This window comes from Hypomesus nipponensis, chromosome 7 (assembly GCF_054491055.1).
Source record: "Hypomesus nipponensis isolate SF chromosome 7, ASM5449105v1, whole genome shotgun sequence".
NCBI classification, from domain to species: Eukaryota; Metazoa; Chordata; class Actinopteri; order Osmeriformes; family Osmeridae; genus Hypomesus; species Hypomesus nipponensis.
In genome coordinates this window covers 11137501-11150000 of record NC_140367.1, presented here as the reverse complement: position 1 = coordinate 11150000, position 12500 = coordinate 11137501, and the positions used below count along the sequence as shown (strand labels likewise).

General features: G+C 45.4%; 3 protein-coding genes across 3 annotated transcripts in view; 1 reads left to right on the top strand and 2 right to left on the bottom strand.

Moving 5' to 3' along the window:
• Positions 1-12500, top strand: part of tmtc1 (transmembrane O-mannosyltransferase targeting cadherins 1) — a 54766-nt gene that overhangs the window by 12925 nt on the left and 29341 nt on the right. The gene's annotated exons all lie outside the window — the stretch shown is intronic.
• Positions 717-3000, bottom strand: LOC146276759 (E3 ubiquitin-protein ligase TRIM21-like). Its single transcript, XM_084701639.1, has one exon. It carries the CDS (start codon positions 2998-3000, stop codon positions 1333-1335), a length of 1668 nt encoding a protein of 555 aa, XP_084557765.1. The 3' UTR covers positions 717-1332.
• LOC146276758 (E3 ubiquitin-protein ligase TRIM21-like) lies at positions 4209-6017 on the bottom strand. The gene has a single exon (XM_084701641.1). The coding sequence runs from the start codon at positions 6015-6017 to the stop codon at positions 4386-4388; it is 1632 nt and encodes a 543-aa protein (XP_084557767.1). The 3' UTR covers positions 4209-4385.

The window sequence follows — 12500 nt, the reverse complement described above, 5'->3', positions numbered from 1 at the left end:
TTTAATAAAAACATAATTTGATATACAGAAAACACCATTTAGAGTGTTTGTGTTAAGCAAGGTTCTGACCCATAAGTTAGTCTTCCTCCAGCCATCAGAAACATCTTTTAGCTACTTGTGCATGTGTGTACAGTGTAGGATGGTGCTCAGCACCTTGTTAACACCTCACATCACACATCATATCTCAACTGTCCTCTGTCTTCGCTTTGTCTTCTGTTAGTCTTGCTGTAGTAGATGATGATAATAATGCACAACACACACACACACACACAAAACACAACCCTTTGTCTATGTTCACTGATGATGACGGGTTAACTATGAAGACAGTAGAGGGGGGATGTCAAAGCTAATAAATAAAGATAGTCTGTGATCTCTGTGGGTGTGTGTTTGTATGAGTTAAAGACTTATTGTTGGAGGACATCTTTTTATGTGATTCTTTGTCCTCAAATTATTTGAGGAATCAGTTTGTTTAGGCAGAAAAAGATATAGAATTGGAACTATATTAAGAGAGTCTTTTCAGAGTGTGTGTGTCTAATATGAGAGAGAAAGGGAATGTATAGCTGACTGTTGGTCATGAGGGAATGTCTAGTTGACTGACCTGTTGAGTGTGTTTGTAATGTTAAATATGTGGATTATCCAAAACAACGTAACCACACTGACCGAAGCAGTGAGAGAAAGAGTTTATGCTCTTCAGAGCATTTCCAACTTGAACAGAACTGGTGTGAACCTGAAACACAACTGTGTGTTTGTACATCGTCCACGAATACAAGCACCATGTTAGGATCTCATGTTGAAGTTTTCTAAACTACAGAAACATTCTCATAAGTGATTTGTGCTTTTCACTGATTGTGGTAGTGTACAAAATTAAAGGATTGAATGTGGTTTTATGTACATTTATTGCATTATAGGTCATTTTATTTATTTAATTCATTCACTGGTACATTTGTGACATATCATTGCCTTATTTCACAAAACGTAGTATTAGGCCTACTGGATTCTGAACAGTATTTCCTGGTTTAAGATGATTATTTACCTGATTTTTGCCTTTATTTGATACAGACCGTGAAAGAGTGACAGGAAAGGTAGTATGGAAGAGAGAAAAGTAGGAAACAGTCCGGCTGGACTTGAACCCCAGTCCATGAGTCAGACCTTAGTCTGTGAGACACTGAGCAGTGAGCCACCAGGGGAGCACTGCCTCTGTTTACAGATCTTTAATAAATGTTTGAAAACCTAAATTACTTTGTCTCCAGCAAACCAACAACTGTTTTGTTCAGATTCATATTTTGTAATCACATTTACTTTTAAACTCGAGCATTTCCACAACTTTGTTTTTCACTGTGTGACAGGAGTGATGATCAGAGCGGCAGAGTTTTTACCTCCACAGTTAAGATTAGGACTGAAATATGGATAGAGTTTCTCAGTGAAGGTGCAGTCAGTGAAAGAGTAGATATGAGACCTAGCCTCCACATCATAAAAGGAGACCAGACCCTCCTCATAGTCCACAAACACCCCCACCTTCTGGGGCTTCTGTCTCAGGGAGAGGGGGACAGAGGGGTCAGCCAGAGCCCTGTACTGATCTCCATTCCTCAGCCATACAGTCCAGTATCCATTCTCAGGACTCAGTGTGATATTCCCCTTCCTGTTGATGGACTCTCTGGCCACTCCCAGATCCCAGTCAGTCTTCCCCTCAACCTGCACCTCATAGTAGAACCTCCCTGAGGAGAAGCCCTGCTTTCCCAGGACACAGACACAACGATCAAACCTCTCTGGGTTGTCAGGGAGATCCTGCTTTATGTTTCCATGTGTCACTTGTTTCCCATTCTCAGACAGGATGAGAAAAGGACATGCTGTATCAGGGTCCAGAGTCACATCCACTGCATACTGCTGAATCCTTTTCAGTTCAGTGTCAGACAGCTTCTCTATCTCTTTGTTGAGTGTCTCCTCCAGCTGAGACACAGCTCTCCTCACTGCCCCCACACTCAGACCACTGTGGACACCGATCTCAGACCAGTTCTTGGTGTGTGGAGGGGTGCTCAGAGATGGGAAGCTCTGGAGCAGGTGGAGGTGGTCCTCAGTGTGTGAGAGCTGCTCCAGCTCAGTGCTTCTCCTCTTCAGCTCAGTGATCTCCTGCTCCAGATCTTGAATCAACCCTTCAGCCTGTTTCTCTGCTGCTTTCTGCTTCTCCTCAATCACCTCAATGAGCTCAGCCTGGCTTCTCTCAATGGAGCGCACCAGAGCAGTGAAGACCTGAACACTGTCTGATATCTCTCTCTCTGCATCTCTCTTGCTGGTCTCTACTGAGAGTTTGATCTCCTGAACCTTCTCCAGTCTCTCCTGGATCATCTGCTGCATGTCTCCCTCTGTCTTCTTCATCTGAGTCTTCCTCTCTTCACACTCCTCTTCTAGAGGAACAGTGTCATGGGTCTTGTGGTCCGTCTCAGTGCAGAACCAACAAACACACATCTGGTCAGTCCTACAGAACAGCTCCAAGGGTCTCTCATGCTTCTGACACATCCTGTCCTCCAGGTTCTCCACAGGGTCGATCAGCTTGTGTTTCTTCAAGGTTGCAACTCTCTGATGAGGCTCCAGGTGAGTCTCACAGTAAGAGGTCAGACACACCAGACAGGACTTCAGGGCCTTGAGCTTGGTACCTGTACAGATGTCACATGACACTTCAGGATTAGTAGGACGCAGGTCTGGACTGATGGTTGCCTTCAGTGGCTCTGACTTCCTGAACTGAGCAGCCATCTCAGAGATGAAAGTGTTGACATAGAGATCTGGTCTCTTATCAAAAGTCATTTTACACATGGGACATTGACACAGGTCATTGTTGTCCCAGTACTTGGTGATACAGGCCTTGCAGAAGTTGTGTCCACATGAAGTAGTGACAGGATCAGTGAACACATCCAGACAGATAGAACACTGGAACTGATCTTCAGACAGGAGACTGCTGCAGGAAGCCATTTCTACACTGGAGAGAGAGATCAAAAGTGAAACCATGAAAGCTTAACCGAGTCAGTGAATCCTTTGTTACGTGACAGATTAAGATTTTGAATAGTTCAAAAAACAGAATAGTCATGTTGATTTTGGCCACACCAGTTGATTTTGATTCACATTACTACACTGTAATCTCAACGAGAACATACTGTTATGAAATAAAGAATCAACACTTGATGACATTATGAAAATGCGTACATCATATTCATCAATCCTTGTCATAAAGACTTCTCACCTTAGTGTTTTAGTCTTGATATTCTCTCTAACTGATGGATACTTTTAGAAACAGATTCTTGTTATGTGCGTCTGTTCTGTGCTGCAGTACTGTAAGTCTGTCCACTTCAGTTTCACTTCAGTGAGTTGAGGTAACAATGCTCCTCCTACCTAGTACTGCTATTAGAAGAACTGTGTACCCTTTACTGACTCGATAGATTACCACCAGAATATATGGGTGTGGGTGATCAGTGAGCACAATATACTGATCAAAAGAGAGAGACAGTGATAAGAACAGAAAAGTGAGTTTGTTTTCTGAGCTGAACAGAGTATCTGTTCAACGCATGTTCACCTGATTGGCTAGGAAGAGGAGTGTTTACATCCAGTAGTAGAACTCAATACTTACATTAATAGTTTCTTCTCATCTTTTATTTGGTCTTTTTACCTCACTTTTTCTCATCCTTCCAGGTGGGTATTCCAGAAAGCAGGTTATGCGACATGCCCAATTAAGTTAACTCCTATGACAGTCAGCGTTGTAGCAACATTGCCAGTAAGATTTTGCAACATTGTGTGTCAGCTGGAGAGTTAACTTACCCGGTTATGTCGCATAACCTGCTTTCTGAAACTTGTCTTGAGCTTGTTTATGTTGGCACTGTGAGTAGTTGAAACACACACACAGTAACTTACACACGAACACTTGCAAACATATTCTGATCATTGATTAGATAATATTATTTATCTCTTAAGGTATTGCCATTGTATGTTTTAGTTTTTTGCTTATCTCCTCCCACCGTTTTCATGAGGTTTGGAAGTCAAATTGTTCATGTTTTTCATGCTTAGACTGGAACAAAAACATCTATAATAGATCAGTAAACGATGTAGCCTTAAATTACAGCAATGACTTGCTTTATTGAGATTCTTCATATATAGAATATGTTGTGTATTTATTTACATCCAATTCATAGGAAAGTCAATAAACATTTTTATTGAATGTCTTTAGAAGATCAGACAATTTTACAAAATGAAGCAGTTAACTGAAAAGGAAATACATTCGGATCCCAGCACGCTAGGAGCACATAATCAACCACCACCCCTTGATTTGACGTTCTGTTAATATTCTATGGTCATCGTAAGTGTAGATTGAAACAGTTCCGCCATTTCTGCCACTGTAGTATTCATCTTTGTGAGACATTGGAGATGGTGAGAGGGCCAGAATTCTTGCCCCCTTTACTTAAAGAAGGGCTCAAGAACAGATGAAGTTTCTCCGTGAAGGTGCAGCCAGCGAAAGAGTACATATGAGACCTGGCCTCCACATCATAAAAGGAGACCAGACCCTCCTCATAGTCCACAAACACCCCCACCTTCTGGGGCTTCTCTTTCAGGGAGAGGCGCAGACTAGAGGTGGTGCAAGCTATGTACCCCTGGCCTTCCCTCAAAGCTATGGACCAGTAACCGTAGAGAGGGTCCAATATGATCATCCCCTTGCGTTTGACCGACTCTGCAGCCACACCCAGATCCCAGTCAGACTTCCCCTCCACCTGCACCTCATAGTAGACCCTTCCTGAGGAGAAACCCTGCTTTCCCAGCACGTTCACACCTCTATCAAACCTGGCAGGGAGGTCAGGGAGACTCTTTCGCGTTTGCCCGTATCGAACCTGCTTGCCATCCTCAGACAGGATGAGTTGAGGGTTCGCTGTGTCAGGGTCCAGAGTCTCATCCATTGCGTACCGCTGAATCCTCCTCAGTTCTGCTTGGCACAACTTCCTCATCTCCATCAAGAGGGTGTCCTCCTGCTGAGACACGGCTCTCCTCACCGTCCCCACGCTCAGGTCGGTGTAGACGCTGACCCCAGACCAGTCCTCGGTGTGTGGAGGGGTGCTCACGGTCGGGAAGCTCTGGATGACGTGGACGAGGTTGTCGGTGTGGAGGACTTCGTCCAGCTCGTCGTTCCTCTTTTTGAGCTCGGAGATCTCCTTCCGCAGCTCGTCGACGATCCTCTCCGCCTCTCTCTCGGTTTTCTTGTGCTTCTCCGTGATCAGCCCGATGAGCTTGGCGTGGCTCTTCTCTATGGAGCGCAACAGGGCCGTGAAGACCTCCACGCCGTTGGATATCTCCCTCTCTGCGTCTCTCTTGCTGGTCTCTACCGACAGTTGGATCTCCTGAAGCTTCTTTGCCCTCTCGTGGATCAGCTGTTGGACTTGCGCTTTCATCACGCCCAGCTGAACCTTCCTCTCCTCACACTCGTCCTCTATACTGACGAAGTAGTGAAACCTGTGGTCGGTCTCCGGGCAGATTTGACACACGCACGTCTTGTCGGTCCTGCAGAAGAGCTCCAACAGCTTGTTGTGCTTCTTACACAGCCAGTCCTCCAGGTTCTCCACAGGGTCCATCAGCTTGTGTTTCTTCAGGGACGGGGCGATGTGATGAGGCTCCAGGTGAGGCTCACAGTAGGAGGTCTGACACACCAGACAGGACTTCAGGGCCTTGAGTTTCCCCCCAGTGCAGACATCACAGGGTATTCCTCCAGGTTCAATGGTAGATTGTTCAATCTCATCGGCGTGTTTGACCTCGATCTTCTTAAATCTGTCCACAACAGTCTTGAATGTGGTGTTGACGCGAAGCTCAGGTTTTCGGAAGAACTTCTCCATACACAATGGGCACTGGCAGACGTCATCGCTGTTCCAATGCTTTTTGATACAGGCCATGCAGAAGTTGTGTCCACATGGAATAGAGACCGGCTCGTTGAACACATCCAGACAGATGGAACACAGTACATCTTCACAACCTATACTGCTGGAGGAATCCATGATCTAGAGTAGACAGAGACCAAAGGATCCTCTGAAGTCAGTCGATGCATTTTGCAATACTGAAGATAACCTTTGGTGATGGTGCATGATAAACATTGATACTGGGATTGATACAGACAATGAGCCAGTATTAATATTATCTTAAGAATTAAGCTACCAAAGAATCACGTGGTTTTATGAAATTGTAAGCTTAGACTTTTAATCTGTCATATTTGTGAATATTTATTTATGGAAAAAGACATTTACAGACATTTATTCTCTTATTGGAATGAAACCTTCACTCACCTCGTGCTCCTCTGACTGTTATCTCTTAGATATGTATGTCAAAAGAGAGTTGGCAGGAGAACAGCAAGGATGTGGTCTTCAGACTCCTAACTCTCAGTGTGTGTCGTGTCGTGCTGCGCTGTGGAGACGAAGCCCTGGTCTGGTCACGCAGCGATGGGTCCGCATCTCATCTCACGTCTCGCACCAGAACCAGTTCCCAAATCTTTCCTCATTCCTTTCCTTGAACTGGTCTTACCATGTGTTCATTTTTAACCCGCTTAGATTTGTCGATGAACAAAAAAAATCTCCTCCCACTGTACACTGTGTGTGTGTGTGTACGTGTGAGAGTGACAGGCAGGAATATGAGCAGAGATGGGTGCTAACTGCTGGGCGATGGGGTGTCCGTCTCCAGCAATATGACCGTCTGAATAAATATCCCATGCCTGTTGTCACTGCGTCTGCACAGCCGGTCACCCCACTCACCTGCCTGAAAGGAGACCTTGCTTCCACGACCTGTTCATGACTCAGACGACGCGTGTGTGAATGGTGTGGACAATAGACTGTACGTGAGTAATAGCGAAATTGAGAGTGTGGGAGAGAGACAGAGAGAGAGAAGAGGATGATGTATTTTTTTATTGTTTTCTCAGCTCAACAGAGTATCTGCTGCTCATCCGGCTGATTAACAGCAAGGTAGAGGAGTGTTTACCTACTGTAGGGGGTTAAATATTGTCCAAACAACCAACAACTGTACAGTAGAACTCAATCCTTTATGGTTGCAATGATAGTCTCTTCTCAGTTCATATCCCGTCTCTCTACCTCACTCTTTCCAGTAGCTCATCCTCCCTGGTTTCTGTTGTTAAACCTGTTTGGAGCCGGGTTATGTGGGAGGATCATTTCGGAGTCGTCTGCCCACGCAATGAGTTTCATTACGCCGGTTGTGCTTTTGTTTTCATAGAGAGAGAGAGACAGAGAGAGAGACACAGAGAGAGAGACAGAGAGAGAGAGAGAGAGAGAGAGAGAGAGAGAGAGTTTGGCCTTGTGTTCTGCTTTAAACACAACTCTAGCCAGAAAGAGGAAGTCACCTAGTTTCTTCACACGCTGTTTGATCAAATGTATTTTCTAGAGGGAGATGACTAAAGTATGTACACATTAAGGTTATGTGATTATGATTCTGGGCATGCCCCAATGTGTGTAAGCACGGTGTATGTGTGTCATGTTGTACACTGTATGTCAGTGGAGTTAAGGGCCATGTAGACCACGGAGTTGCTAATGAGTGTGTGTGTGTGTGTTGGGGGGGGGGGGGGGGGGTATGGTCCATGGAGGCTGCAGTTTTGCTAACGAAGGGCTGTTCCCAGTGCTAGGGCCACAGTATTAATAACCAGTGCTGGAAATAGCCTGCATACAATTAGCATTCTAATGCTACCAGCACATTGCCTTGTCCTCCCTCAAGCTCTCTCTCCCTAGCTCCCTCTCTGTCTCTCTCCCTCTCTCTCTGTCTCTCTACCTCTCTCTGTCTCTCTCTCTCTCTGCACCTCCTCCTCATGGCACTCCCTCTATTCCTGGAGACGATTATTCTGCAAACTAGGGCTGCAACAACGAATAGATTAAATCGATTAAAATCAATTATTAAATGGCAACGACGGTACGAGCTTTCTGATTGGCTAATGGGTAGTCATGCCAGAGGCGTATTGCCCTCCTCAGCGGTCAATTGGCTCCGTATTGCCCTCTGACGTCATCTTCTAAATGAGCGACGAGTCAGTTGCTGAGTTTTACTATCCAGATGATGCTGAAAAGATTTGTCATCGAAAGTGAGGATGAAGACTAGACTCTTTTAATCACTTGTGTCGTTATTTTGTGTTGAAATTAAAGCCATTTTAGCAGAACCATGTTGTCCGCTTTCTATCAAAAGTAATGAGTTGCTAGGCAACACATGAAACAGCGTGAGAAGACTTGAGAGCTAGCTACAATTAGTCTAGAGCTACCATTTATTTTCGTTTACAAAATGAAAAGAGCTATCGCTCGGTCGATACGTTCCAGCCTCAGTTTGATATTTCCCGGCATGACCTCACTCTCGGTTAGTAAAGTAGTTATTATTAAAAGCGTTGGCAACGAATTTCATTATCAATTCGTTGTGTCGCACGATTATTACGCCACTCAATATGTTGCGGAGATGTTTGAGTATTAATTTTTTTTTAATTGAGCGCGGAGCGGAGGTAGAGGAAAGGCCATTGGAGAGACGTTGTTGAGGAACGTTGTTCAGAAACACATGGCGGAGGCAGAGAAATCAGTAGGCCTACGACCCAAGTCTTCCAAGGTGTGGGAGCATTTCACACTAAATACATCGAAACAGTGTGTTAATTGACCGAGGTGAAGTTATTTTCATATTCGACATTCGTCTCACATTCGGAAGACGCTACTTTGCTGGATCGCGTTAGGGACCGGGTGAAAATAACCCATACCATTTTGAAAAATGTAGACTTTTATAATATTTTTAGGAATATAAAACCTCAAACAGACACCAGAGTATCTTAACAATGTCTGATATACTTCCACAGCCTTTACCCTTTCAATGAAGTTTCAAATAAAATTATAGAAAATCAATCTTTCTTTGAAAAGCTTAATCCTCACAAATCTTAATTTTTTTGAAATGGTGTCAAAAATTATACACCAGATTATTCTAATAAAGTCTGGCCTAATTCCACAACCTTTCAATTTTCAATAGTTTTAAACAAAACTCAAATAAATTGCTAATCTTGGAAAATAGCATTAAGTCCATGCTAATATGAATAACTTTTTCAAAATTGTGTGCCTGTTTGTGCACATTCTGAAGATTTTTTTGCACTGTGCATTTGCACTGTCAGTTGTGTTTTTGAATAATGGGTTGGAAATTAATGCTTTTTTTGTTTTGTTCGATTCATTGATGAATCGAAAAATTAAAATAAAACCGATAATTAAAATAATTGTTAGTTGCAGCCCTACTGCAAACCCACCCAGGGAAACGTCCTCTCTCTTACAAAGCTGCTCATACAAACAAGACGTGATGGAGATGAAACATAAGGGGCCATCAGGAGGAGTGAAAACGTAGTGAATCAAAAGGGCCGGTTGGGGGGGAACGCTGCCTGTAGGGAGGAAGGAGGGCCGGGGGGGTTTAGAGAAGCATCCTGCGCCTGGTGGGTTATAGTTAGTCTCCTGACACCCCCCCCCCCCCCCCCCACCCGTTTCCCTGTTGGGTTTGTGATTGGACAGTTCAAAGAGGCAGAGTTCAGAGACGTCCTTGACGTTACCCAGACATGCTTGGGAGGAGAGAAGGAGGAGGGGGGTTGGGAGGATGAGGGAAGGGAGAGGAGGGAAGAGGTGTTGACCTTTGGAATGCCATGATAACGCCGTCATGGAATCACTGGTTCCGCGATTATTACCCGGCCTTTAATTTCTCTGCCTCTCTCTCTCTTTCTCTCGGTATCTCTTTCTCCTTCTCTCTCTCTCTCTGTATCTCTTCTCTTTATGAAAAATGGTTGTCGTTCGACTCCTCTACACCGACCTTTCTCTTGTTCACTCTGTCCTCCCTATCTCCTTCTCTCTCTCTCTCTCTCTCTCTCTCTCTCTCTCTCTCTCTCTCTCTCCCTATCTCTCCTTTTCTCTCTCCTTATCTCTCTCTCTCACGGTGCTTATTCAGCAGTACCATCAAATGCAGAGAGCCTTTCAGGGGCTTAAAAGACAGTGGGGAAGTTGATGCGGACATCAGATGAACGTGAAAAAGCCATCCGCTTCTAAATCCCCGAGTGCAAACGAGGTGGGCTGGAAACAGAGACTCATCCCTACGCTCCCCTCCCCCTCCCCCTTCTCTCTTTTAGGCTTCGGTGGCCTCTCATTATGCGGTCTCACATCTCCCAACTAGCATCTCTCTCTCTCCTTCCTTCCCTCTGTCGCACACACTTGCACAGACACGCACATGCTCACGTACTCGCTCAACCTAAACAACCTAAGATTACACCCAGACACACACAATCAAGAACTACCCCCCCCCCCCCCCCCCCCCACAAAAAACAAAACAAAACCCACAGCCACACAAATAACCTGGGCAGCCATGACTCAGTTCCCTCCTACTTCATCCACACTAATGAGACCCCAGACACACTGTGGAGGCTGCAGTAGCCTCTTCTCTATGGCAGAATACAGACGGTCTTAGGAAACCAGCCAGGTGGAGCCATGATGGAGCCTGCTGTTCTAATGAACCAGCCAGCGAGCTAGACACAGTGGAGGCCAATGACAGAGAACTTCAGCAACGCCAGTTAATCAGGACAGCTATGAATGCATGCTGATTGGTCATTAATGGAGGCGATTCATCAGCAAGATCCTAAGTATAGCATTATGGCCTGTCTGTGTGTGTGTGTGTGTGTGTGAGTTTGAGAACGAGTCACAAAAGTAATCAATTACCCTTTTCCCCCCCAGCAAAACACCCCAAACATGCTCATTCCTTCTCTCTGTAATGAAAGAACTGAAAAGCAAGAGGTTCCTAAGTGAACAGATGCTATTGGGCTTGGCCAAGATGGATAGATTTAATATGAGGGTCACATTCTCTTTTTTTCTCTCCCTCTTTCCCTCTCTCTGTGCTCCCTCACCCAATAATGGACAGAGAAGGGATGTGGGAAAAATAAAGAGGAGGTGTGTGTGTGTGTGTATCTGTTGGGGGGAGGTGTTTGGTGGAGGGGGTGTTGTAAATGTGTTAGTTAATCCCTGTTATTAACGACTGGCCTCTGGGCAAAGCAAGTTAACCCCCCCCCCCCCCCCCCCCTCTTTGCACACACAAACACACAGTAAGACTTAGAGGCTAACCTAGGGAGCGCTTTGTTGAGACTTCGTGTTTTTGTAAAAAAAAAAAAAAAACTTAACCATAATGCAGCTCTCAGGGATAATCCACAGGCTGACCCTAGCTAGCTGTGGGCCGAAGGAGTGTGTGTTTGAATGTGTGTGTGTTTGAGTGGGGGGGGGGATGTGATGTGATAAAGGCCACCGACCTAATCTAGATTATGACGCAATAAGCGGGGAGTGGGCGTGGGGGGTTGGGGGGAGGGGCATGAATAAATCCCAAGAATGAAACTGCTGAGTCAACCGGGCAGGATTTTGGGGTCAGGAGACATCCTGTGGATTTGAATAATGACCACGTTCGGCATTGGATTTGCCAACTGTTTTTGTTTGTTTACAATCCTGCTACCGTGCTGTCCTTCTAGCTCTCCTGTGTTCCCCTGTCCCTGAATCCCTCCCTCCTTTTCACACAACTACACACCAGCAAGAGAGCCACCGTTTTGAAACTGACCGTTTTCCAGAGACAATGTGTGTGTGTGTGTGTGAGAGAGAGATGCTGTCATTGTTGTTTTTCTGACAGTAAGAAGGCGATGTCCCTCTCCATTTCATTTATCCTCCTCTCATCTGCCCCAATCCCTTTTTCGTTCCTTTGTCTGCCAAAACACATTTCCTACTGAATTTGTGTGTCTGTCGGTATCCATGTGTCTGTGTGTGTGTGTCCATCTGTGTGTACGTGCGTTTGTTTTTCTCCTTTTATTTCTCCTCTCCACTCGGAAGAATTGCTATTCTGAAGGCACCGTTTGTTTGTCTTCCCCTCTCTTCTGAAGTACAGGTGTGTGTGTGTGTGTGTGAGCGCGTGCACGCCCCTCCTCACCCATGTAGCAGAGAGCAGAGCTCCACAGTCAAGCTCTCATCAGCCTCCCTTCATTCTATCCTTCGACTTCCCCTCTCTCCTCTCAAAAATCCACCAATAAGCGCGCGCGCACACACATCTCGTTATCTCCCATCCCGTTAATAAGACGGCCGGCCTCGCTGGGGCCCTGTTGCCGTGGCGCCCGTCTCTCTGATCATGCTTTCTGTTTGAACTAACCCCACGCTAACGAGGCTAAGCACATATCACTTATTCAGTTCAGGGTAGCAACGCCGACATGGTTAGCGTGACTTGTTGGACAAATAGCACCCACTGCTGATTAGGGCTCTATGTCTGAGGGAACGATAAACGAGGCGGCTTCTGAGTGGGTGTGTGTGGGTGTCTGGGTTTAGATGTGTGCACATGTTTGCTTGTGTTCCAAGAATCCACACTTCCTGCATTGCTTGTGTTCTTCTTGTGCCAACCTTGTAGAGTGTCATCTTTCTCTGCCTGTTGGCTGCCTGTTTGCTGTCTTAGGTCCACTTTTACCTGGATACATAAGCTTA